General features: G+C 42.2%; 1 protein-coding gene across 1 annotated transcript; it reads left to right on the forward strand.

Annotated features, from left to right (window-relative positions):
• Positions 1-18: 18 nt before the first annotated feature.
• On the forward strand, positions 19-24,401 carry Cipc (Clock interacting protein circadian). Its single transcript, XM_080275846.1, has 4 exons — positions 19-120; positions 19,222-19,482; positions 20,483-20,671; positions 24,096-24,401. The coding sequence occupies exons 1-4, from the start codon at positions 19-21 to the stop codon at positions 24,399-24,401; spliced, it is 858 nt and encodes a 285-aa protein (XP_080131972.1).
• Positions 24,402-25,455: the final 1,054 nt, after the last annotated feature.

Raw genomic sequence — 25,455 nt, forward strand, 5'->3', positions numbered from 1 at the left:
TTTTTCACCCCCCCGCCCATGACCAAGCTCCCCCAGGGCAGCAAGATGGGCGTGGGTGTACAGGAGGTGGTTGAGATGTACACCACCAGCTTGGGGAACACCGACACCTTACTCAGAAAGGTATGGTATATATAGTGTTTTTCTTTTTCCTTTTGTTTTTGCTGCTCTCTGGTGATTTTGTTAATTATTGCTGTTATTATTATTATTATATTATTATTATTATTATTATTATTATTACTGTTCTTATTACTACTACCACTACTACAACCGGTATTATTATTATTATTATTATTATTATTATTATTATTATTATTATTATATTTTTATTTTTATTACTACTATACCCGTACACTACTACTACTACTACTACTACAACTAAGGTATTATTATTATTATTATTATTTTTGGTACCACATGATTCAATTTTGGATATTCTACTAGTAATGAAGAAAAAAGCTCATTACAACTAGACCGTCTCCAGTTGAAAAATCTCTCCAGGCCTAAAAATAATCTGTAGGTACCGGTAGGATAATTTAACTCTAGAATTATTACATCATATACAAGGATATTATTTTTATTTAGTTATCAGTGAGGTTGGGAATATTCTAGGTGTCATCTTTAGATCTTGATAATGGTGATATTATTAGTAGTAATAGTAGTAGTGCCGGTAATAATAATAATAATAATAAAAACTAAAAAGTAGTAATATCCCCTTTACATTTATGATTAGCTAGTAGGCCTATTTATTACTATTTCCAGACGATTTTACTCAGGCTTTGAATTGGTGGGTTTGATAATAGCCCTCATTGAACTTTTGTTTATTGAGACTATATTTGTGTTGAGTAAAATCGTCTGGAATTAATGTGTATTAGCGGTTTTGTGTTGGAAGTGATGATTTTTGTCACTGGAGTGGTGGTCTGTAGGTAGTTATTATTATTATTATTATTATTATTATTATTATTGGACTTCCTTCTCTCTTCACTTTTCTTATTACCTGTATTATTATGTATTATTGTTGGTCTACTTGTTATTACTATTATCCTTATTATTATTATTATTATTATTATTGTCTCGGGTGTAGTATGATAGCTAAATTATTGGTATGTTTCTATTCATATTTTCCCCGTAAGTTTCAGTAGATTTCAATCAGCCTAAGTAACAATTTTTACAGGTGTCTAAAATTCATACCGTGTTTTATTTTTTTCAGTGACTTATTCCATGTACCTCTAGACGATTTTATTTAGCTTAGATTATTATTATTTTTATTTTTATTTTTATTATTATTTGATTGGGATAACTATCAGTTATTAACCCCAGGTATTACGGTATAAAGCTGGTCTCTTTTTTTTTTTTAAACTGAATAAGGCGTCCTCGGGCTGAAAGGGTATCGTCAGTTGCTTTAGAGACATTTTATCTATCTTTTTATTTACAGGTATTTATTTATTTATTTTGATCTATTTCTGAGCACCATTTCTATCTACCTGGTTGGATGAGGTTTGAACTAAGGAGTGTGTGACTGTTTTCTTTCTTTTTCACTGAATCTATTTTTTTTTCCACACGTAGACAACTTTTTAACCTTTTTTACTCTAGAATTCGACTTTTAACTTTTTTTTTTTTTTTTTTTTTAATACGCCCGTGGAATGGACCATTTTAAAACGTGAATTTGACATACCGGTATTTTACATTTTTTTTACACACGAATTTGATTATTATTTTACACGTGGAATTGACAGTGATGGGTAGCCAACAGTGAAGGTAGCGTACGTGTGGAAGGTGTACCTATGAGATGAGCCAAGATTGAAGGGGTGTGAACAGGAAGTGGATGGGGGTGTGGCCAGTTCAGTGGGTAGGATGTTGAGTAGTTCTTCCAGTTTTTTCCCCCTTTTTTCTTTTTTCCCCTTTTCGTTTTTCCTTTTTCCCCTTTTCGTTTTTCCTTTTTTCCTTTTTTCCTTTTTTTCCTTTTCTTTTGCTTTATGGGCCCTACCTCACCCACCTTGCTGATGGGAAAGGGGTGGGGTGATAAGGATGATAATGACGACGATGATAATACTAATGATGATAATAATAATGATAATAATGATGCTGTGTGGAACCTGACCCCGCCTGCGATTGGGAGAGTGAAGGTGATGATAATAATGATGATTTCGATTTTCTAAACCACGATACCATAACTTATGACAACTGGGAAGGAATATCCTGTTACATAATTGTACTTATTTTGTAACACTTTTATGGATGTATTTTGTAACTGCTTTTGTCAGTATTGTATATTCCGTATCTTTCCAGCCTCAACTTTCAGCTAACTTAGTCATTACCTGTAGTGCACGGTACCGTATCGTTGACCGTGATACTGTGGAGTGGAGGAGTGTAATGGCAGTATGATCAAGCTGTTTATAGTGTTGGATAAACATAGGGTAGTCCTGTCACTAACCTGTATTGTGTTCTTACGTGCCAGCACCTTCACTGGGGCAACGCCAGGCCTAAAACAGGGCAGTGTAGGCCTATATAAATAAAACACGGTAGCGCTAAGCCTATACATAGAACAAGGGTGTTAACCTATATATATAGGCCTATTCGGTATAATAGGGAAGTGTAGGCCTACCCAAATTCCACACGCTAACCCTACCCGTGAGCCTGTACGCTAGCCTTTTTACACAGCCTAGCTAAAATTGTCACCCTCCTTCTTGACTGCTGAGTCGTAACAGGAGGCTAACACTAGAATCTGGTGTTAGGCAAGAAGGCGTGTTATGGAGAAGATGTAGCCTAGTAGAGCCAAAGCGCTGAGATGTAACCGTAGACTAACACTAGAATATGGTGTTAGCAAGAAGGCGTGTTATGGAAAAGATGTAGAGCCGTAGTATTGCCTTTTGTCACTGAGGTACGAGGAGCCACGAGAGGACGAAACCTGGGCCAAGTTAAAGTGAATGAGCAATAGTAACCAAGGAGATTTATTCCTACCTCTTGACTAGGCTTAGTAATTTCACACAACCACTTCCAATAATTTGCAAAAGGACTTGACTCTGGGCCAAGTTGAGGTGAAAGTAGTTTTTTTTTTTTTTTTTTTTTTTTTTTTTTTCGTAGGGCACTGAGAAAGACTTTGGCATATAATAAGATTTTCCATAGGGTGAAGGCGCTACTTCTTGGCTTGTAAAATGCTTTGTTTATAGTAATGACGCGCTATATTATTATTATTATTATTATTATTATTATTATTCGAGATCTACCAGGTGATTCGATTTGAGCCCATTTCTTGCATGTTTTATTTATTTTTTTCTTTTTTTTACCAGTTCTTTGTAAAAATATTTGTAATAGTGACGTGCTTTTGTATTCTATTTTTATAGTTATTTTCGTAATGTGACAGGATAGGCTATTTCGATTTCGAGTGATTTTTTTGCATACCGTTATATTTTCCTGGAGACTTTTTTATATTATTATTTGTATATATATCTGTCTGGTGATTTCGATTTGGGCCCATTTTTTGCATATATTTTCCTGAAGTTTATTGTATTTTTTTATATATGTATTTTGGAGCCCGCCAAGTGATTTAAATTTGAGCCAGTTTTTTTATGTCGTATTTTCCTGAATAAGTTTTATTTTTTGTTTTAGTTTTGAAGATATGCCAGGTGATGTCGAATTCAGTTTTTTTTTTTTTTTTGGCTTGGTGTAATTTCCTGGTTTATTACTTTTTATTTTGTTTCAGTTATTATTATCAGTATTTATTATTATTATATATTTTTGCTGGTAAATAGACTTAGGGACTTCAGTTGCAAAGGCATCGTGGTTATCGATATTTTTAACATGCTTTTTAAATTCATTCCCTTCATAATTGTCACTAATCAAGGTAGCTGTCAGGTGAAGTAAATATCCCCCCCTCAAGGTGCATTAGAGAGAGTGGTTAAAATAAAGGAACTGGTGTAATGATATGGTTACAATAAAGGAACTGGTGTAATGATATGGTTACAATAAAGGAACTTGTGTAATGATATGGTTACAATAAAGGAACTGGTGTAATGATATGGTTACAATAAAGGAACTGGTGTAATGATATGGTTACAATAAAGGAACTGGTGTAATGATATGGTTACAATAAAGGAACTGGTGTAATGATATGGTTATGATAAAGGAACTGGTGTAATGATATGGTTACAATAAAGGAACTGGTGTAATGATATGGTTACAATAAAGGAACTGGTGTAATGATATGGTTACAATAAAGGAACTGGTGTAATGATATGGTTACAATAAAGGAACTGGTGTAATGATATGGTTATGATAAAGGAACTGGTGTAATGATATGGTTACGATAAAGGAACTGGTGTAATGATATGGTTACAATAAAGGAACTGGTGTAATGATATGGTTATGATAAAGGAACTGGTGTAATGATATGGTTACAATACAGGAACTGGTGTAATGATATGGTTATGATAAAGGAACTAGTGTAATCATAATCATATTTAATTACAAGCACACTTGTAGCTCCCACGTCCAGTAAAATTAGTAAAGTCCCTGTAAACCCCCAATACTGCCCGTCAGCTGGGGATGGGCGTAGGGGGAGGGCACATTGATGGCGTGGAAGGGGAGGAGTATGGGTGGATGTGCAGAAAGGGGAATATTCTCTCTCTCTCTCTCTCTCTCTCTCTCTCTCTCTCTCTCTCTCTCTCTCTCCAGTAAGTTTTCTGTAACTATGACCTTCCTATGTACCTATCTGTCTATCTGTCTATTTATCTATATCTATTTGCCTGTCTTCGAAAAATGCATAAACTGTTCGAGACTTAAGAGTTTCTGAATGGCACTTTACCAGCCATTTATTTATTTATTTATTTATTTTATTGGCTGCGTTTTCCTGTCCTCATTTCCTCGTTTGTGTGTACGATTTACACTGCGTTGTGGATTTTGAGGATAGAGTCTGCTTGGCGTTTGTCACCCTCTTAGCCTAGCTGTTGTAAATGGATGACGATGATGGTGATGATGATGATGAGGAGGAGGAATTATGATTTCTCTTTTTAATTTGCTAGTTACCTACCCAGTAAATTTTTATCAGTACCGGTATACAGTATGTTCTGAATATACCATGTTCGAATTTTGATGGTATTTTGGTTTTGTTGTGCTACTTCTTCATCGTCATCTACCTCTTCGTCTTCGTCTTCTTCCTCTTCTTTTTTTCTTTTCTTCTTCCTCCTCCTCCTCCTCCTCCTCCTCCTCTTCTTGACACCCTTTTGGTTCCGTCGTCACTTTTGTCATTGTACAGATTCTCAAGACCTACTGACAGCTCTAGCATGAATTCAGCATGGACGGTGGGGATGAGTGTCGAAGTGGTGACATGTAGAAAGCCTGCTGGACCGCAGGGATTGGATATCTTTGCCCAGAGTCAGGAATGTTGAGAGAGAGAGAGAGAGAGAATACCTGTTGATCACACTTGAGATTTAAGAGGAAGTCGGAGTTCGATAGGGGTGGCGTGTGACATGAAACTGGAACGATGGATTTTACTGTGCGCTCTCTCTCTCTCTCTCTCTCTCTCTGACATTTGTGGCGGGTGTCGTGGGTGTTGATAGACAAGGGAGATAAGAACGATAAGAAAAGGCACTCCAAGAATAGACACCTAATTTGCACAGTCTCCCCTTCAAGTGTCATTTTTTATCAACGTTTTCCTCATAGTTGTGGACATTATAAAATAGTAAACATTGTATATTATAAGGTATAGTGTAGTGGTTTATGTATTGACTGGTAAGAGTAGACTGCATACAAATGAGCAGGGTAGAAGACAAGAACAGGGAGAGTGAGAGAAAGAGAGAGAGAGAGAGAGAGAGAGAAAGTGTGATAACTATTTAATGCTATACTTTAGGAAATCAAACCGCAAGGAAAATAATAATAAAAAAAGTTACATGTTTATACGGTATCAGCTGTGTGGAAAGGGGAGAGAGAGAGAGAGAGAGAGAGAGAGGTTTGTGTGAGTTAGAGATACACTGAATGGCCTTTTCTCCTCGCCTCATGATCGCAGGGAGGTAGGAGGTGCTGTAAGCCTTGAGAATTAGGCCTACTGTGGGGGAACGAGTAGGCCTATGGAGGAAAGGAGGGAGAGGAAGGAAGGAGAGAAAGGTAGGGTGGAGGGGGAGAGGAGGGGGTAAGGGAGAAGGTGAAGGGTGAAGAGTAGAGAGGTTAAGTGGGGAAAGATAGGAGAGGAAAGAGGATAAGGGGAAGAGAGAGAGAGGGAAGAGGAAAGAGGATAAGGGGAGAGGATAAGAGAGAGAGGGAGAGGAAAGGGGATAAGAGAGAGAGAGAGGGAGAGGAAAGGGGATAAGAGAGAGAGAGGAAGGGGAGTTCATTGCTCAAGAGGTGGGGTGAAGTGCAATGAAGTTATTGCCTGTGGGAACGAAGGGAAGTGGAGGAGAGGGTGGCAAGAGGAAGGGGGAGGGGAGGGGGATGGTAGAAGGAGGGGGTGGGAGAGGGGAAGGGGATGGTAGAAGGAGCAGGAGGGAGGGAGGAAGGAATAGACAGGAAGTGAGAAAGGGGGAGGTCTGGGGGAGGGAGCAGAAAGGGAAGTGTGAGATGGGATGAAAGGGGAAGGAGAGGGGGAATGAGAAAGGAAGTGGGGAAAGTGAGATTGAGATGAGAAGTGGAGGAGAGAGAGAGGGGGGGGGAGGGAGAGAGAGAGAGAGCGAGCGAGCATCCAAGTGTAAAGGATAGAGCCAGAGGTTAACATCCTTGCAGTAAGTGTTAAGGAGAAAGGTGAAAAAATTTACCTGCATACAAATGAGGCAGAGTTTGAAAAGGCAGGTAGGGTGAGAGGCAACGTTAGGCTAAGTAGAGGTGAGGCAGGAGGTGCAGGTGAGGCAGGGGGTGGAGGCGAGAGAGAGGCAGGGTCATACATACTAAGTGAGTGGGGGGGGGGAGCAGGGGTAACGAACATGAGCGTAAGGGAGGGTTAACATCGGTGGAATATAACGTAAGGATAGGTAGGGTAAGGTAGGGGTAGGCAGGGGTAGATGTGGGGTTAGGCAGGGTTATATGGGGGGATAGGAGGACCTGGATGGGGGATAGGAAAGATTAGCATAGAAGTTAGGCGGAATTAGATGCGAGGTGAGGCAGGTGAGAGGCAAAGGTGGGTGAACTAGCTAATTAAGTGTGAAATTTGTTAGCTGTTTGGGGAAGTTGATGGCCACGTGGAAAGGGATGGCAGGGTGGAGATGAGGGAAGGAAAATAATGGCGTGTGTGTGTGTGTGTGTGTGTGTGTGTGTGTGTGTGTGTGTGAGAGAGAGAGAGAGAGAGAGAGAGAGAGTTAACAAGGTACTTAGATGTAAAGTTGAGCTATGTAGGCGGCAGGGTATGTGAACAGAAGGGGAGGGTAGGTGAGTGGTGAGGCAGGGTTAGGTAAGTGGGGAGGCAGGGCTACATACGTGGTGAGGCAGGGTTAGATAAGTAGAGGAGTAAGTTATTTAAAGAAAGCAGGGTATTCGAGGAAGAGAAAGGCAGGGAAAGTGAGAAAATGTTACTGATATGTGGCTGAAACAAAGGCAGGAAGGCAGACAGCGACAGGATATGGCGGATGAGAGATAGGCAGGACGGGGGTGGGGAAGAGGGAGGTGTGAAGGGTAGAGTGAGAGAGCGAGAGAGAGAGAGAGGAGCGATAAAGTCAGAGCAAGTTATATCAAAGTTGTATTCAGAGATGAATGAGCACACTGAGGCAGGAGAGAGAGAGAGACTTAACGGCAACACGATTATGAAGAGGAAGTGGATGGATGAAACACTGAACACCACTGAGAGAGAGAGAGAGAGAGAGAGTTACGGTACCTTTGAAATGTTGGTTTGTTTGATACGGTCGAGTGCTGATGTGTGTGTGTGTGTGTGTGTGTGTGTGTGTGTGTGTGTGTGTGTGTGTGTGTGTGTGTTGGCTGGAAGGTGTGTGTTTGTTTATAGTGTGGAGAGAGAAAGAGAGAGAGAGTGTGTGTGTGTGTGTGTGTGTGTGTGTGTGTGTGTGTGTGTGTGTGTATTATAGAGAGCTGGTGGGTGCATGACAAGTGAACACGCATGGAGACAAGTGTGGGACAGGTGTAGAAAAGGTTAAAGTGACAGGTGTGTAGGACAGGTGTAGTGAGAGGTAAAGACAGGTGTGTAGGACAGGTGTAGTGAGAGGTGATGACAGGTGTGTAGGACAGGTGTAGTGAGAGGTAAAGACAGGTGTGTAGGACAGGTGTAGTGAGGTAAAGACAGGTGTAGGACAGGTGTAGTGAGAGGTAAAGACAGGTGTGTAGGACACGTGTAGTGAGAGGTAAAGTCAGGTGTAGTGAGAGGTAAAGACAGATGTAGTGAGAGGTAAAGACAGGTGTGTAGGGCAGGTGTAGTGAGGTAAGGACAGGTGTGTAGGACAGGCGTAGTGAAGGGTAGAGACAGGTGTAGCAAGAGGCAAAAGCAAGTGTGTAGGACGAGGTGACATTTTGAGCCGTATTCCGGTCAGCGTAGGAGGCTTCTTAAGACGTCTTCCTTAGCGATTTATTTTGCATATTCCATTTTATATCCTCTTTTTTTTCACGCCTGTATTTCTTTGCGTATATTACTTGTGGAAGACTGGGTTAGGGAGGAAGAACCCTGTGGACGTAACGATATTGCAAGGTGCTTTGGAGAATCCGTAACACTTATTCCTTAGCGATTTATGATACACATTACACCATAGTATTTTCGTATGTCGCTGATACTATATAGATATTAAAATTATATAAATGACCCGCTAGAGAATGTATGTGTATATTGTGAAGGATAAATAGCCAAGGAAGAGGTGTTACGAAGCCCCTTGTTGCGTATTCTTGTTGACATGAGACGTGGCAGGTAGAAGGGTGAGGAGCGTCTACATTAACCCATTCAGGCCGAGGACGTGATTTTTCACTGTATTCTTGCTGTGTGTGTGTGTGTGTGTGTGTGTGTGAGAGAGAGAGAGAGAGAGAGAGAGAAATAGTGTTATAAAAAGACGAGCGGAAGTGATAGGCCAGGAAAAACCCACGGTATTCACATATTCTTTGACACAGCCAGCGCTCCGGCATCGTTACTGAGGACAGACAGGTGAGGGAGTGTGGGCAGGTGTAGATAAGGTTAGGTTAGGTCAGATTAGGTCACACAGGATAAAGTCAGGTCGCGTTACGTCATCAGAATCTGTCACGGGTCCCGGCAGGTGACTTTGAATTACAGGTAGGCTATTCTCTTTTTTGGTTTTCCTGTTTCCTGTTTTCCTTTTTTTATTTATGTTAACTCTTACGGTCATGGGTGTAGAGTTGGGTAGCCGCCATACGTTACATAGGCATCCAACCCTGTAGACTACTTATTCAGCTTACTATGGCAGTTGTTTACCTGTGGAGTTGAAAAGGTGTGGGTGTTGGTTTGTAATTATGTAAAAACCTACATGACCCGTTTGACATGGACAAATTTGAAAGTAATAGTGTAAAGCTAGAGGAAGTGAGATGAGGTGGAGTTGGCGAGGTATTGTGAAGTTAAGCTTGAGGAGGTGAAGTGAGGTAAAGTTAGGTAGCCTATGGGGAGGTGAGATGAAGCGAAAGTGAGGAGGTATTGTAAAGTAAGGGATGGGGAGGTGAAACGATGTGACGTTAGGGGAAGAGAAGTGTAGTTAGGGATGGTGGTGATGTCAAGTGGGGGGGGTGAAGTTAGGCGAGGTTAGGTAAGGTGAGATGATGTAAAGGGAAGTCAAGTGAGGTAAGATGAGATTAGATGAAGTAATGCAAGACTAGATTAAGTAAGGAATCATAACAAAGGAAGGAGCAGTTGTGTGTGTGTGTGTGTAGCCTAGGTTATTCTACTCCTAGCAGCCCCGTCACCCCCCTCTCTCACCTTTCTCAGTCTCTCGTTCTCTTTCCCCATTCACCCTCCAGTCTTTCCTTCTCTCATCCTTCATCCTTGTCTCCTTCCTCGTGCCTCCTTGCTCCCCTTGTCTTCCTCCTTCCATTCTTTTCATCCTTCTCACCTTCCATTCTTTCCTCCTTCTCACCTTCCATTCTTTCCTTCCTCCCCTTCTGCCATACTAACCTATCTTCCATGTTTCTCTCTCCCCTTGCTTCCCTCCTTTTATCCTCTCCCCTTCCTTCCCTCCTTTTATCCTCTCCCCTTCCTTCCCTCCTTTTATCCTCTCCCCTTCCTTCCCTCCTTTTATCCTCTCCCCTTCCTTCCCTCCTTTTATCCTCTCCCCTTCCTTCCCTCCTTTTATCCTCTCCCCCTCCTTCCCTCCTTTTATCCTCTCCCCCTCCTTCCCTCCTTTTATCCTCTCCCCTTCCTTCCCTCCTTTTATTCTTCCCTCCATTTATTCTGTCCCCTTCCTTCCCCCTCCTCCTATCCGTCTTAACATTAACGTCTCCATTCTCCCTGTCCCTACATGTTGCCTGTCCTCCCCTTCCGCTTCCCTCCCCGTCCCCTCCCTCTTCCCTCCCCGTCCCCTCCCTCTTCCCTCTCCCCCTCACATCAAGATAGACTGTAATGTGGCGCTGTGGAGGTGATTTTCTACTGAATGTGTTTACCTTTTTTCTTGTAGTATCGTGTTTCCGTAGTGTGTGTGTAAGTGTATCCAGTTTGATCATTTTCCCCCCTTGTAAGTGTCACTGTACCCTTTTGTTCCCTTTGTACCCTTCCTGCTTATCCTTCAATGACACTGTAATCTGGAGTGTTGGGGCTTGTACTGAATGGTAAATAGAGAGAGAGAGGATGATGATGATGAAAAGTGAAAAAGAAAACATGTTTGTACAATACCAGTGGTGAATAAAGTTTTGCAGGAGGATAACGTAATATTTCATTCAAAGCTTATCTTGTGTGTGTGTGTGTGTGTGTGTGTGTGTGTGTGTGTGTGTGTGTGTGTGTGTGTAGATATTCTTGTAACTAGATTGACCTTTGTACTCCTTTGACCTCTTCCTGGTTGATAGTCTAGTTTTGACAGACTTAAGACAGTGTAAGTTTTTGTTTTGTTTTGTTTTGTTTTTTTACCCCTACGTTATCGTCACGGGGATTAATATGGAACCACTTTTTAATCGAATATTTTTGAAACTCATCTGTAGTGTTGTGTGATGTCCTCTGAAGATTACATGAATGGTTTCGAAAAATATTGTTCACTGTCTACTTGTTTATCGTAATGAGGTGTGTCTATGTCCCCAGCTATACATAATAAATAAATAAATAAGTAAGTAAATGAATGAATGAATGCATAAATAAGGGGTCCTGCTGCCGAGAAGTGGATGGTGAACCCTAGGAAGGCAACTTAAAACCTACAGCGTCTGGGTTCACATCTCAGAATACTGTCATCGAACGCACTTCTTACTTTCTCGTTCACTTCTTTATCCCTCGTCATCACTCCTACCTACCTACCTTCCTGTCTGCCTACCTACCTACCTACCTACCTATATAGTACTTCCGTCACTTTCTTGTAGGAGCTGCTAAGCATGGGTCACCTGTCCAGTGAATTGTAGGTATCCTCTCATCTTACGTTCTTATGTTTTTCTCACCACACACACACACACACACACACACACACACACACACACACACACACACACACACACACACACACACACACACACACACACACACACACACACACACACACACACACACACACACACACACACACACACACACACACACACACACACACACATCTTCCATTTTTGCAACCGCCAGAGAAGTGTCAGCGAATTTGGCGTGTGGTTATCACTGGTCATCACACTACGTAGCGCTGTCTCACACTTCACCTTCTAACCTCCCATCCCAGCCCATCACACTACATAACCCATCCTCACACTTCACCCTCAAACCTCCCATCCCTCTTCATCACACTACGTTACCCTTCCTCACACTTCACCCTCAAACCTCCCATCCCTGCTCATCACACTACGTACCCCTTTCTCACACTTCACTTTCAAACTCCCATCCCTCTTCATCACACTACGTAACCCTTCCTCACACTTCACCCTCTAACTTCCCATCCATGCTCATCACACTACGTACCCTTTTCTCATACTTCACTATCAAGCATCCCATCCCTGCCCATCACACTACGTACCCTTTTTCTCACACTTCACCCTCTAACCTCCCATCCCTGCACATCACACTACGTTACCCTTCCTCACACTTCACCCTCAAACATCCCATCCCAGCCCATCACACTACATAACCCCTTCTCACACTTCACCCTCACTTCCTCACACTTCACCCTCTAACCTCCCATCCCTGCACATCACACTAGTTAAATAGTTGAAGACACTGATTATCTCCAATGCCTGGCCACGTAATTATATCCCCCCCCCCTCGTCATCATCTCTGCCACGTGATGTAGACTCCACGTGTAAAGTGATGGAGATAGGGCTGAGTAGGGGGGAGTCAGCGCTGAGGTCACGTGACGTCCGGGGCAAAGGTCATGACAGGTCAGGGAGGCTGGGGTCAGGTCACGAGGGGTGATGGCGTCAGGTTGAGTGGGGTGTCACGTGGAAAGCTGAGTGGAGGAAGGAAGAGATGAGCGTAGCGGAAGACCGTTTGAGGAAATGAGGCATGACTGAGGAATGTTTTTTGTCGATAATGTAACTTTTGAAACTCTGTCTGTCTGTCTGTCTCTCTCTCTCTCTCTCTCTCTCTCTCTCTCTCTCTCTCTCTCTCACACACACACACACACACACACACACACACACACACACACACACACACACACACACACACACTTTTCCCGTCTCCCACGCACCATTTTTTTCACTCTAAAAGCAATCACACACACACACACACACACACACACACACACACACACACACACACACACACACACAAGCAGTAAAGCTAAAATAGCCTCCCACCATCTCGATTACCGGAGAGAGAGAGAGAGAGAGAGAGAGAGCAGATCCATAACAAATCTTTACTCAAAAAAATAGCAAAATAAAAATGGGGGTGATTTCTCTCTCTCTCTCTCTCTCTCTCTCTCATTATCATGGGGGCATTTATGTGAGTGTCTGATGGTTTGATACAAGAACTAATGAGAAGTGAAGGGGTGACTAAGGTGAGTGGTGGAGTGAGTGTAAACGAGAGAGCTTTCAGTCGTAACATTGATCCAAGCAGCCACTCTCCCCTCTCCCTCCCCTCTCTCTCCCCTCTCCCCCACACCCTACGCTCCCCTCTCCCCCACACCCTAAACTCCCCTCTTCCCTGCCCCTTCCCATCACTCCTCCCCCTCTCCTCTCTCCCATGCTCCCCTCCACCACCCACACCACGTCATGCCTGACCACCTCTCCCCCTCCTTCCCTCACTTTCCCCTCCCTTCCTCTTCTCCTTTCCCCTCTCCCACACTTGTCCCTCCTCTCATCTTCCTGCCCACACCTGTCCTTCCTTCCCACACCGACCTTTCCATCCCACACCTGCTCTTCCTTCCCACACCTGCTCTTCCTTCCCACACCTGTCCTTCCTTCCCACACCTGCCCTTCCTTCCCACACCTGCCCTTCCATCCCACACCTACCCTTCCTTCCTACACCTGCCCTTCCTTCCTACACCTGTCCTTCCTTTCTACACCTGTCCTTCCTTCCCACACCTGTCCTTCCTTCCCACACCTGTCCTTCCTTCCCTCCCACACCTGCCCTTCCCTCCCACACCTGTCCTTCCTTCCCACACCTGCTCTTCCTTCCTACACCTGCCCTTCCTTCCCCACCTGTCCCTCCTTCCCCACACCTGTCCTTCCCACACCAGCCATCCCACACGTGCTCTTCCTTCCCACACCTGTCCTTCCATCCCCAAACCTATTTCTACTACCTCGGTCCTCCCCATTTTCTTTCATTCCTCTGTTTTACTCTTGATCTCACTCTTCTTCATTCTACCTCACTCTTCATCTCACTCTTCTTCATTCTGTTTCACTCTTCCACATATAATCTCACTCTTCATTTCACTCTTCCCCATATCCATCAACTGTTCATTTCACGCTTCTTCTCGTCTCCCTCATTCTTTCACTCTTCCTTCTCATTTTTTTTTTCACTTCCTCTATTCTACACTTCATATTCCCCTACTCCCGTTTTCTCCTCACTCTTATACTTTATTTTCTTCGTCGTATTTTTTCTTAAGTGCGCGGATTTTTTTTTTCTTCCCATTGTCTCACTTCTCGATTATGGGGAATTACCGGTACCGCTTCTCGTGTGTGTGTGTGTGTGTGTGTGTGTGTGTGTGTGTGTGTGTGTGTGTGTGTGGAGGGGTTGTGTGTGTGTGTGTGTGTGTGTGTGTGTGTGTTTTCATGGTGCAGCCAGACGATTTTATTCAACTTAAAAAAAAAAAAGTTTCTGATATTTGAAGGGGTTTACTGAAGCTGGATCCAACCCCACCAGTTCAAAGGCTATTTCCTGAGCTGAGTAAAACCGTCTGGAGGTGGAAGGAACAAAATGAACACAATATCCCAGGTTGTAGTGGGCAAAGTAAAGTGTGTAAAAATAAATAAATGAATAAAAAAAAAAAACGTGATGTATCCCCGCTATTAAAAAAAAAATGGTTTGAGTCAGGATTCCGGTGGCTCGAACGATGTGTGGATGAATGTGCGGCCCACGTAAAAATTAGATAAATAAAATATGTGATGGATCCCCTCTATTATAAAAAGTTTGAGTCAGGATTCCGGTGGCTTGAACAATGTGTGGATGAATGTGTAGCCCATTTTACTGGAAAACTGTTGGTATTTCTCACATTTTGGTACCGTACCTCCTCTTCCCCTGTTTGTGGATTCTGCCTTACCTTACCTTTAGATGAGAAGAGAGACAGAATGGTGGTGGTGGTAATAGTGATGATGATGGTGGTAGTGGTGGTAATGGTGATGATGATGATGGTGGTGGTGGTGGTAATGGTGATGATGATGGTGGTGGTGGTGGTGGTAGTGGTGGTAATGGTGATGATGGTGGTAGTGGTGGTAATGGTGATGATGATGATGAATGGGCCAGTGGTGTTTTTTAGCGACTTATCAGGACCTGGTGAGAGAGAGAGAGAGAGAGAGAGAGAGAGAGAGGTGCATAGTAAACAGAGAAAGTGTATGTCTAGAATTAAAATTGTTAGTCAGAGAGGATGGGAATAAGAGACGATGTTAGAGAGGGATGAAGGGGGCGGTAATGAAAGGGAGAGAGGAGTGGTAGTAGTAATAGCAGTAGTAGTAGTAGTAGTAGTAGTATAGTGCTGGTGCTCGTAAAGTAGGCATATACGCAGCATCACACAGGCCTCCCACAGTGACCTTGTAGAGTACCGCGATGCTGCGTGCTTCATGTGTCACAGTTCTCTTGTGCTCTGCCTTGCTCTGGTGTGGGGGTGTTGTGCTGTGATGTATTATGCAGTGCTGTGGTGCTCTCTTGTGCTGTGTTACGTTTTTCTATGCTGTGTTTTGCGTTCTAGTTTCTGTTTGTGAGTTTGCGCCGCTGTTATGTTCTGTGTTATTGCCTGATGCTGTGTTACATTCCCCCGTGTTATACTGTTCCTGTTGCGCTTGTGGCTGTGACCTTTTGGCTGCGGATAACTACAATTTGGGTGCGAATATCCACCGTCTGGGTTACGAATACCTACATTTTGGGTGCGAATAACTACCTACCTTGCGTTAGACGATTTTACCAGACTAATAAAAACAAAATCATGGCCCTCAAAATATTCTAAATCCTTTTGTGTTTCTTACTTTTTCCTGCCGTCACCTCACTTTATTATTATTATTGTTGTTATTATTATTATTATTATTATTATTATTGTTGTATTATTATTATTGTGATGATTATGATTAGCGTACCATACTACTAAATAATAATTCTACAGCCCTGAAATTTAACCTACGATGGATTATATATTTTATTCCTTTTATTTATTTATTCATTTATTTTATTTATTGCTTGTCTTTGGCGTGTGTGGCTCAGTTCCCAGCAGCCTTGCCACTATGTACAGTCGCTGTCAAAAGTCCTCTCCCCTATGTTTTTATTTTTATTTTTTATTTTATTTTTTTATATCCATGGGACTTCCTAAATGGCTGGTGAATCCGCAGCAACTGACACTGATGAATTTATTTTTTTTTTATTTTGATGTATGTTATTTCGTTTTTATTTTTGTTTTTTTTATTTTGATTTTTAAACTTTATTTTTTTTGTGTCATCACTCGTCGTTGCTCCTTAGTCACCACACTAAATTTCAGGGCTCGTGGAGAGAGAGAGAGAGAGAGAGAGAGAGAGAGAGAGAGACTGTAGCTGTATTTTTCGACCATAGCTACTTCTTGTCTCCCTCTCTCCTTGTTAGTCTTTATTCCTCTTGTTTTTTTCTTTTTCTGTAATTGTCACTCGTCTTTCCCTTTTTTTTGTTTGTTTGTTTGTATACCTGAACTTTCTTCTTGTCTTCATCTTTCTCTCATTTTTGTATATTCCTCACCTCTTGTCCTCCTCTTTCCTCTTCTTGTACGATACACTCCTGACCTCATAATCCTCTTTATTGTAAATTCCTGGTTATACTCCTCTTCTTCCTCCTCCTTCTCTTCCTCTTCCTCCTCCTCCTCTTCCTCCTCCTCTTCCTCTTCCTCCTCTTCCTCGTCCTCTTCCTCCTCCATAACGGTAAAGACTTCCATTATGTAAATTTGTCACGCCCTCTCACCCACACCAGCATACATTTACTCTCTCCCTCACAGTTACCTAAGCACGCGATACACTCTTTTTTCATTTTTTCATGTGACAGATCCCTAACCCCTTTCAGCTCAGGTGATGGCCAGGTGTAGTCAGATTGGAGGGTTGATTTGACTAGTAACCAAGGAGACTCATTCATACCTCATACCATTCCCAACACCCTTTCAGTTCAGTTGACGGCCAGGTGTAGTCAGATTGGAGTGTTGACTAGTAACCAAGGAGACTCATGCATACCTCATACCATTCCCAACACCCTTTCAGTTCAGGTGATGGCCAGGTGTAGTCAGATTGGAGGGTTGATTTGACTCGTAACCAAGGAGACTCATTCCTCCCGCATACCATTCCTAACCACTTACAGTTGAGATGAAAGCCAAATGTAGTCAGATTGGAAGGTTGATTTGATTAGTAACCAAGGAGATTCGCCCAGGCCTCTTGGATGAAAACAAAACACACACACTCTCTCTCTCTCTCTCTCTCTCTCTCTCTCTCTCTCTCTCTCTCTCTCTCTCTCTCCACTATTGGTACCCATTTTTGTAATTACTTTCCCTGTGGGTTCCATTCTTCTCTTTCTGGAATTGAATTAAAGGGAAAAAAGCCGTCTGTGTGTGTGTGTGTGTGTGTGTGTGTGTGTGTGTGTGTGAGGAGAGAGAGAGAGAATATGTCTGTCTCTCTCTAACAGTCACTTGAAGGTGATATTAACCTTACTAGTAATATCTCCAATTTTCTCTCTCTCTCTCTCTCTCTCTCTCTCTCTCTCTCTGCTATACGGGTTCACCCACCGTTCTCTTCCTAGCAACAAGAGGCGTTACTCAGCAAAAAATATCTTCATTGTTCGTACGCAAAAGGCGGACTTACATAACGGACGAGACTTACGCAGCTTTTGTGGACGGGGAACTTTTTTGCTGAGAGAGAGAGAGAGAGAAAGAGAGAGAGAGAGGTACGAGAAATAGGATAGAACGCATTATCACTTTCATTCCTCCCACTTTCACGCAGTTTGCACGTTCCTCACACATTTCCTCATTTTATTTTTATTTGCATTTCCCTAAACCCACACTCTTGTTTTTCCCCCCCTCTCGCTCACGCTTATTTTCTCAATCATCTCCAGGGGCACATTTATCACAGGCACATATTCTCACGCATTGACGCCTGCATTTCCCCGTATTTTTTGACACGTGCGGTTATTCCCCCTCCCTGACGTATTTCTGGCGCCGCTAGGGAATCGCCATGGTAACCAGCATATGTTTTTATCGCCTGACGTCACGGATCTATGACGTCATCGTTCCAGGTGCATTGTGGGTTGGGGGCGCGCACGTGAGACTTCTTTTGTTTGGTTGATGATCGTAAACAGGTAAACTTTTGGCGGATATAAGTATTTAAGATTTCATTTGTGTGCAGGTATAGAGAAAGGAGGAAAGAAAAGAGCTGATTTTAAGTTGTCAAGGGAAGTTTAAATTGCGTTGGGAAGTTGAGGTTGTTAGGAGTGGATTTTTGCATTTTAAAATTTCCGGGTGTGGGTGTGTATTATTATTATTATTATTATTAATGTTATTATTACTATTATTATTATTATTGTTGTTTTTGGTATCGTTACTATCATTATTGTTATTATTATTATTTATTATTATTATTATTATTATTCGTACGTTATTCGATGCCAGGTACAGTAGGTATCTGAGTGGAACGTGAGCTAACCTTGTTGGAGAAATACGGAAATAAAATCATCACTTAACAATTACCATTAAGCAATCTTGCATCTGTTTTCATAAGCAGTACTCTCTCTCTCTCTCTCTCTCTCTCTCTCTCTCTCTCTCTCTCTCTCTCTCTCTCTCTCTCTCTCTCTCTCTCTCTTATTTCACTCAAACCACTGATCCTGCAGCACCGATTTTAACAGGGTGTACTCTCCTTCCTCAGCCCCATTCCTCAGTGACGTGCCAGCCCATCCCGCCTATTCCTTTGCTCAACACGCCCATTTCTTCACCCCCCCCCCCCCCGCATAGACCGTTTTTTGCCGTGACGCAATTACGTGGTCAACAAATGCTCAAGCTTTTATTTATCATTTTATTTATTTTATTTTTATTTAGCTCTAATTATTAATATTTTCTTGCTTTTCTGTTTTCCTCTCATCTCAGACCTGTACCGATGCATTTGGTGGGAGGCATAATAAATAATAATAATAAAAATAATAATAATAATAGTAGTAATAATAGTATGATGATGATGACTTGGGAAAAAGAGAGTGTAAAGATGATTTGGATATATGTTTGCTTGCTCTGATAACTTGTTTGTTAGTTTTTGTTTTAATTGTTCATACATAAAGTGTGCAGTATATTACCAGTTTATATATTATGAAGTGTTTATTCTCATCTAACAAAGATTCCTAACCCTTTTTCAGCTTAGGTGATGGCCAGGTGTAGTCTGATCGGAAGGTTGATTTGAGTATTGCAGTATTTAAGAGACTCATTCCTACGTGATAAGACTAAGACTTATAAAATTACATGTAACAGTGCCTTTATTGTACAGTTTGTGTTTTGGGAGTGGACCAGTTCCCTCGGATGAAAACAAATTGGCTATAGTCCACCGCTTTTGCAGGATGTGGAGTTAACAGGGGGACGGTGTGAGCTGAAGAGGCGCCTGTCTGATATGAACCCCAACAGCCCACCCCGCACCACCAGCCCCCTCCTGCCCATGGACCCCCACCCCACCGACCCCACCGAGGACCCTACCCCAGGAAAGAGGGCCCGGCTTGACTCCCCACTATCCCCAACCTCCCCCAGTACTGACCTGGAGTCGAGTAGCAGGTGTAAGGAGTCGTATGAATCAAGACGGAAGCGATTCTTAAGGACAGCTGAGGTGGGAGACTTGTGTTTTCGCTTTCTGTCTCTCTGTTTTACTGCCACTGTTTCATTTCAGTGGCCATTATGAACAGCTTGCTCAAATATCCATCTATATCCTTTATCACTGATCAGTCTGTCTATCTGCCAGAATAGGGACGACCCAGAGTCTTTAGGAACAGATGGTTTGGGCATAAATAATAATCTGTATGTTTGCTTAGGATTGACTTCCTAAAAAGGTGGAGTTAAATACAGTCCCCTCAGTACAAGATATCATCCCAAACTTGAATAAAATTGTTTGAGATGGAAGCAAAAATAAATAAACTATTACCCCAAATCAAAGAGTTAGTTTTTAGCTTCTTCACAGCAGTAACAGTTTTTGCTATATTCTCTGCTTGCAAAGAATATAGCAAAAGGATAATCTTTTGGAACTGGAGAGGTTAGAATTGTAGCCTCCATTCCTGTCAGTATAAGATTTTGCCTCGTGTGTAAATGTGTAGAGTGGTAAAAAGAATAAATTAAAAGGGACATCACAAAGTTTTGAATGAATTAAAAGGGACATCACAAAGATTCAGACAGTTAATACATGTTGAGTAAAAATGTCTGGCAGCACGATGAGCCGATTTGAACCTCACCTGGATTCGGAGTGTTAAGGTGTAGCTTTTAGCAGGAGTGATAAACTACCCAAACAAGACATACAGAATACAAACATCGGCTACCGGGGAGAATAAACTAACAGGGATGTCACCAGGGTCAGCATTCTTGTCGGTTAAGGAAGCACCCTAACACTTCTTCCTAAGTGATTTATTTTGCCTGTTATACCTCGCTGTTGACTTCTGTGTTACGGTACTTAAATTATTCAAATATTACTGTACTTTGCGTAAATAACACACTAAACTATACTAGTCAGACCTTCCCAAAAATAATTTGCAAAGGAAGAGGTGCATGGGAGCCTCTTTGAATTTAAAATTTGTCATAATTTAAAGGTTTACTCTTACTCACAAACACTTCCCCCACAGGCTCTGAGGCAGTCCGGGCTATTAGACATCACCATGAAGACCGCCGAGCTGCTACGCAAAAACCAGGAGCTCCAGCGCGAGATTGAGAACCTGCAGTGTGAGACCAAGAAGTTCGTGCTGTCGGTGCTCTCCAACCCAGAAAACAGACACATCTTGGATAATATTCGATCGGGTGCCCAGCTGTATGAGGTGTGTATGATTCCCAGAGATTTGTGTCCCTCAGTGTATGTGGCTGTATATCCCACCACTCCCAGATATGTGATCTTGGAAGTCTGTTGTGTTTATAGAGAGCTTGCATGCTAAGAGGGGATTGTAAGGGTGGAATACATGAAATTGAAGCAGAAATGTGTTAGGGTGGTGGGAAGGGAGGATGAAGTTATGCTGTAGGAGAGTACACTGAGTGACAAACCAAACTGATTAGAAGGTATACATGGTCTGACAAAAAAGAAACCAAACTTTTTAAGTAGCGCAGCAACTAGCAGATGTAGCATACTCACAACGGGAGTGCTGTGTAGTGGCAACTTTGAGCTTTAATCTAACACTAGTTGCATCATGCCACATCACAGTCATCAAGGTACACATGCTTCAGCGAGCTTGTGTTTAATTCAGTTGACGATTTGTTGCAAGTTGAATATTGAAGGGTCATGAAGAGCAATGAGTTTGTGTGAAATTGTGTTTTCTGGAATGGGAAGTAATTTCATATTGTGCAGTTTGTGATAGGTGGATGCATAAGAGATGTGTTGGTATTAGAGGTGGACTGTGAGTTAATGCTGATTTCACATGTCAGTGAGAGCATGTGGAGATTGTCAAGCGTGAATGGATTGTTCTTGCTGGTGAGTCTTGAATGTGTGGAAGAGTTTTGTTACTTGGGACATGTTATGTGCTGTAGATGGGGCCGAAGCTAACTCTTTGGCTAGAGTGAGGAGTGGTTGGAAAAAGGTCAGGGAGCTGTTGCTTTTCCTACCAATGAGAGGGCACTCCCTCTGTGCCAAGGAATCTTTGTATGCGACATGTGTTAGGAGTGTAATGCCATATGGTAGTGAGACCTGGGCAGTAAAGGAAGAGGATATTTGCAGGCTCAAACATACAGAAATGACAGTGATTAGGTGGATGTGCATTGTATCCTTGAATGTGAGGCCTAGGAGGGCTAATTTTACGATGGAAAAGTTAAGAGGAAGGATGGGACAGGAGTGTATTGGTATTGTGATGAGGAAAGATAGATTGAGATGGTTTGGGCATTTGGAGAGGGTGGAGGATAACAGTTAGGTGCAGAAAGTGAGAAGTGTTGACACTGGGGGCAAGGTTGCAAGAAGCAGACCAAAAAAAGACCAGGGAAGAGGTCATAGAGTTTGACATCAGGGATAAGGGACTGAATAGGGGGGCTGTCAAAGGTTGAACGGCATGGAGAGCCGCCAATAGATGACCAAGGCCAACACATGCAGGCTTGGTGGAGCCTTTATAGACAAAGCATTTGAAGGAGGCAGTGTGAAGGAAGAAGTCTGAGATGTGGACAAATAAAACCTGGCTGCTGCACCACGGCAATGTATCTACTCACGTGTGGCTCCTTACCCGTGACTCTTTGGCGAAACACAAGATGACTTTCATTCCCCAGCTGCCCTGCTCTCTCTGTGATCTCTTCCCCTGTTGCACAGCACTCCCTTTGCGATCGTGCTTTACTGGCTAGTTGGTGTGCATTTTAAAACATTTCAAATTCTTTTTGGACAGACCCCATTTCATCAGCCACATTGGGTCATATCCTTTGTAATGAGTAAATGAACACCTAGAGGTCAGGTGTGTTAGGGTGTTCCAGCATGATGTGACTTTAACAGGTATGAATGTGAATAGTGGTTGGAGGTAATTGCTTGTGTTATGTCACACAGGGGCAGCAACTGGTTACCATCACCCTAAATGTCAGGAAATGAGTAGTATAGTTCCTGGCTCCCACACTCCTGATGGGGCTTGGGTGATGGATGGTAGATGAATGGGGAGTGTGACTTTGCATCATAATACAGCACAAGTACTGTTGCAAGCCACCTTGCACCTCCAGGGACAGGTTGAACCCAAGGCTTTCTTCTCAGATTCATGTTCTTATGAAAATATGGGAAACTGAGCTAGGTAAGTGAGGATAAGGTTATTTAAGTTGCACATAAAAGTATATGAAAATTTTCTGTCTTTACATTTGGATCAGTGATCAGAATATTGGAAAATATTCTCCAATATCTGTTCATGAATGCGTGTGCTTGCTGTTCTCAGTACACCATGAAGATGGAACCTTCTACGGCGTAATGAAGTACTGTACACTATCCGCTCAGGAATATCTGCCTTTGTAAACCTTGTGAACAGCAGCAACTCTTACTGTGAAACCAAGACTCACCTGGTTGACGATACTCCTTTTAGCGAGAGCGCCTCAATATCATTCTGGATTCACTAGCTCATTATCTCAGTGGTTCCCAGTAGTTATTTTTTTCTTTAATATCTGCTGACCTACCCGATCTTTGTTAAGAGACATTAGTATATTGGTGATGTGATCAGCAGTACTACATAACAGTAAGAAAAACTAGAGAGTAGTGTTTTGAAATGCCTTTATGGATAACAGTTGAAGAGAAAGAGTCTACAATAAACTATATCAAGCAGTATTCTTTCAGAGAGTATGTGAAAGTAGTCCATAAAAGGGATACTCCACTACAAAACTCAGCAGCTTCAAATATTCCTTTGAACCTCTTTAGTAAGGGGATGTTTCTAGTGTAGAATAAAATATCTTACTGTAGAGAGAACAAATTAAAATATACATCATCATAAATTGATTAACCCCTTGTGCCTATGGACTTTCTGAATTTGAATAAAGTTGTCTACTTGATCCAGAAAAAGTAAAATCATTCTCGGTACAGTATATGAGAGAAGGATGTGAGCTGGGGGGAGGGCAGTGAAACGGTGGGAGACAGGGCAACATGGAAGCGATTTGCTTCTAGTCAGCCCTTATGGGATTAAGGCATCTGGCGATAGATAGATCCCCAGTTTGAAGGGATCATTAGAGATATAGTAGCTCCTAACCCTTTGGCCTGAAAATGTCTCTGTTATGAAGAAAATCATTTAGCACTTTCCAGGATGAAATAAAGGCACAATTGTGGTGGAGACTTTACAGGAGATAACTTCTAACCTCTGTAGATTGAAGAGTCTCTTTGTAGGTAAATAATACACTGTAGTCTGATGGAAGCAAGAATTGTATGGTAATGTCGTAAAAGGTATAGTCATACTGAAGAGATAATAATATGAAGTGAAGTGATGAGAATAGATATCCTTGGTAATCATGGGACACTTATTGCCAAGTGATTTTACATGAGAACCATTTCAACAGTACTCTGTCTTTTGGGAGTTGGGTATATTATTATTATTATTATAATGGCGGGGGACAGGGCGACGTGGAGGCGATTTGTTTGTGGCCACCCCAAATAGGATTGAGGCGTCTGGCAATAGTTAGATAGATTATTATTACTGTATTAGTTTTTAAATTTATTTTTATATAATTGTAAGTTTTGAATTAAGCAGTAAGATATTTTTACTGTCTGATACCTGGCATTATATGAGCATATAATTATGTGTTGTATTTTTTCAGGTTGTGGTGCCAGGGTCTCAGGGGATCATGTCCGTGTCAACCCAGCGGCCGAATGGCGTCACCTCAGCCCCTTCCACTACATCCACCCCTGCTGCCACGCCTGACACACTCCTAGGCCACCCCTCTTCCTCCCCACCCTCCCCAGCCCCTTCCCTTCCCTCCCCATCATCATCAACTTCCCCCTCCTCTTCCACCAATGATGACCCATCCTCTCTTTCCGATGACAATGATACGTCTGAGGAGGAGAATCTAGCACCCCCAAAATCATTTACCTCTTCCACTACCACTGCCAAGACTAAGCAGTAGCTTGGCAGATGTTATTTCTGGTAGAAAATAAGGAGAATGATGCAGGAACATGAACAATATTATCTGTGTTCTCACGAAAGGAATTCTGTGCAGTGATGACATAGCAGATGATTTTCATTTCCGAACAGTGAATGGCACAAGAATCCTGAAACCATGGTTCTTGATATTCATAAGTGGATGAAAAATGAATAATTCTGCTGATATTTTTAAGAAGTCTATATTTATGAGAAGCCAGAATCCCACCAATGAAGCTACGCTTTCAAATGAGCCATGAATTCAAGTGGTAAAATTGTAGTTTTCATACACCTTGAACCATAGATGCCATATACACAGTAATTTACAAAATGTGTGATGTATTATACGGTACTGTATAAATGCATGGGGGTCATGGCAGAGAGCCGAATTAGAGACGACCATGACTTAAGTGCATCGGTTCAAATCCAGGAGGTGTAAAATGTTTCCAGGGGCGTAGTTTGGTTGCCTCTGAATTAAATGTTCTGGCCTGTGGTAGTGTAGCCTTGGTTCCCTATGCCCTGCAGGGTGTAGCGTAGGAAAGACTACCCTTTTTTTTTTTTTTTTTTTTTTTTTAATACTATCAGTGTCAGCAGGTGTCAAACAATTTATCTTGGGATGCTTTGAATAGTAAGTGTGAGAGCTCTTTGCTGGCAGTTAATGTGATATGTTTATTTTTTTACTTCGCTAAGTTATTAAATGGATGCAATGAATTCTAAGCAATATGCACCCTCCATTCAAGTCAAACCACAGAGCTGGATGGATTCTCCTTTACCAAGATCTTAACCAGGAGTGAGCACCTGGCACTGAGCATATTGGCACTTAGTGGCCACCACATGTGGTATGCTATGTCAGGTTCTGGGGTATCTGACGGAAGTGACAGCCGTATAATCACTGGAAAAGTCACATAAGCAACACATACTGGTAGTCATTTATTTATTGCTCATCTAGGGGAAATGTGACTTGTTGGCACTGAAGTTCTACCAAATAACTGGATATAACATGATGTGCAAGTTTCCCTGTTGGTAAAGTGAGTTGTATA

Source organism: Coenobita brevimanus, chromosome 7 (assembly GCF_032717465.1).
Source record: "Coenobita brevimanus isolate Jiangsu-jjx chromosome 7, ASM3271746v2, whole genome shotgun sequence".
Classification (NCBI taxonomy): Eukaryota; Metazoa; Arthropoda; class Malacostraca; order Decapoda; family Coenobitidae; genus Coenobita; species Coenobita brevimanus.

Coding starts and splice junctions, on each gene's coding strand:
- Cipc (XM_080275846.1), top strand. CDS start 19: ATGACCAAGCTCCCCCAGGGCAGCAAGATGGGCGTGGGTGTACAGGAG. Junction 19,483..20,482: donor GATTCTTAAGGACAGCTGAG/GTGGGAGACTTG, acceptor CTTCCCCCACAG/GCTCTGAGGCAGTCCGGGCT. Junction 20,672..24,095: donor CGGGTGCCCAGCTGTATGAG/GTGTGTATGATT, acceptor GTATTTTTTCAG/GTTGTGGTGCCAGGGTCTCA.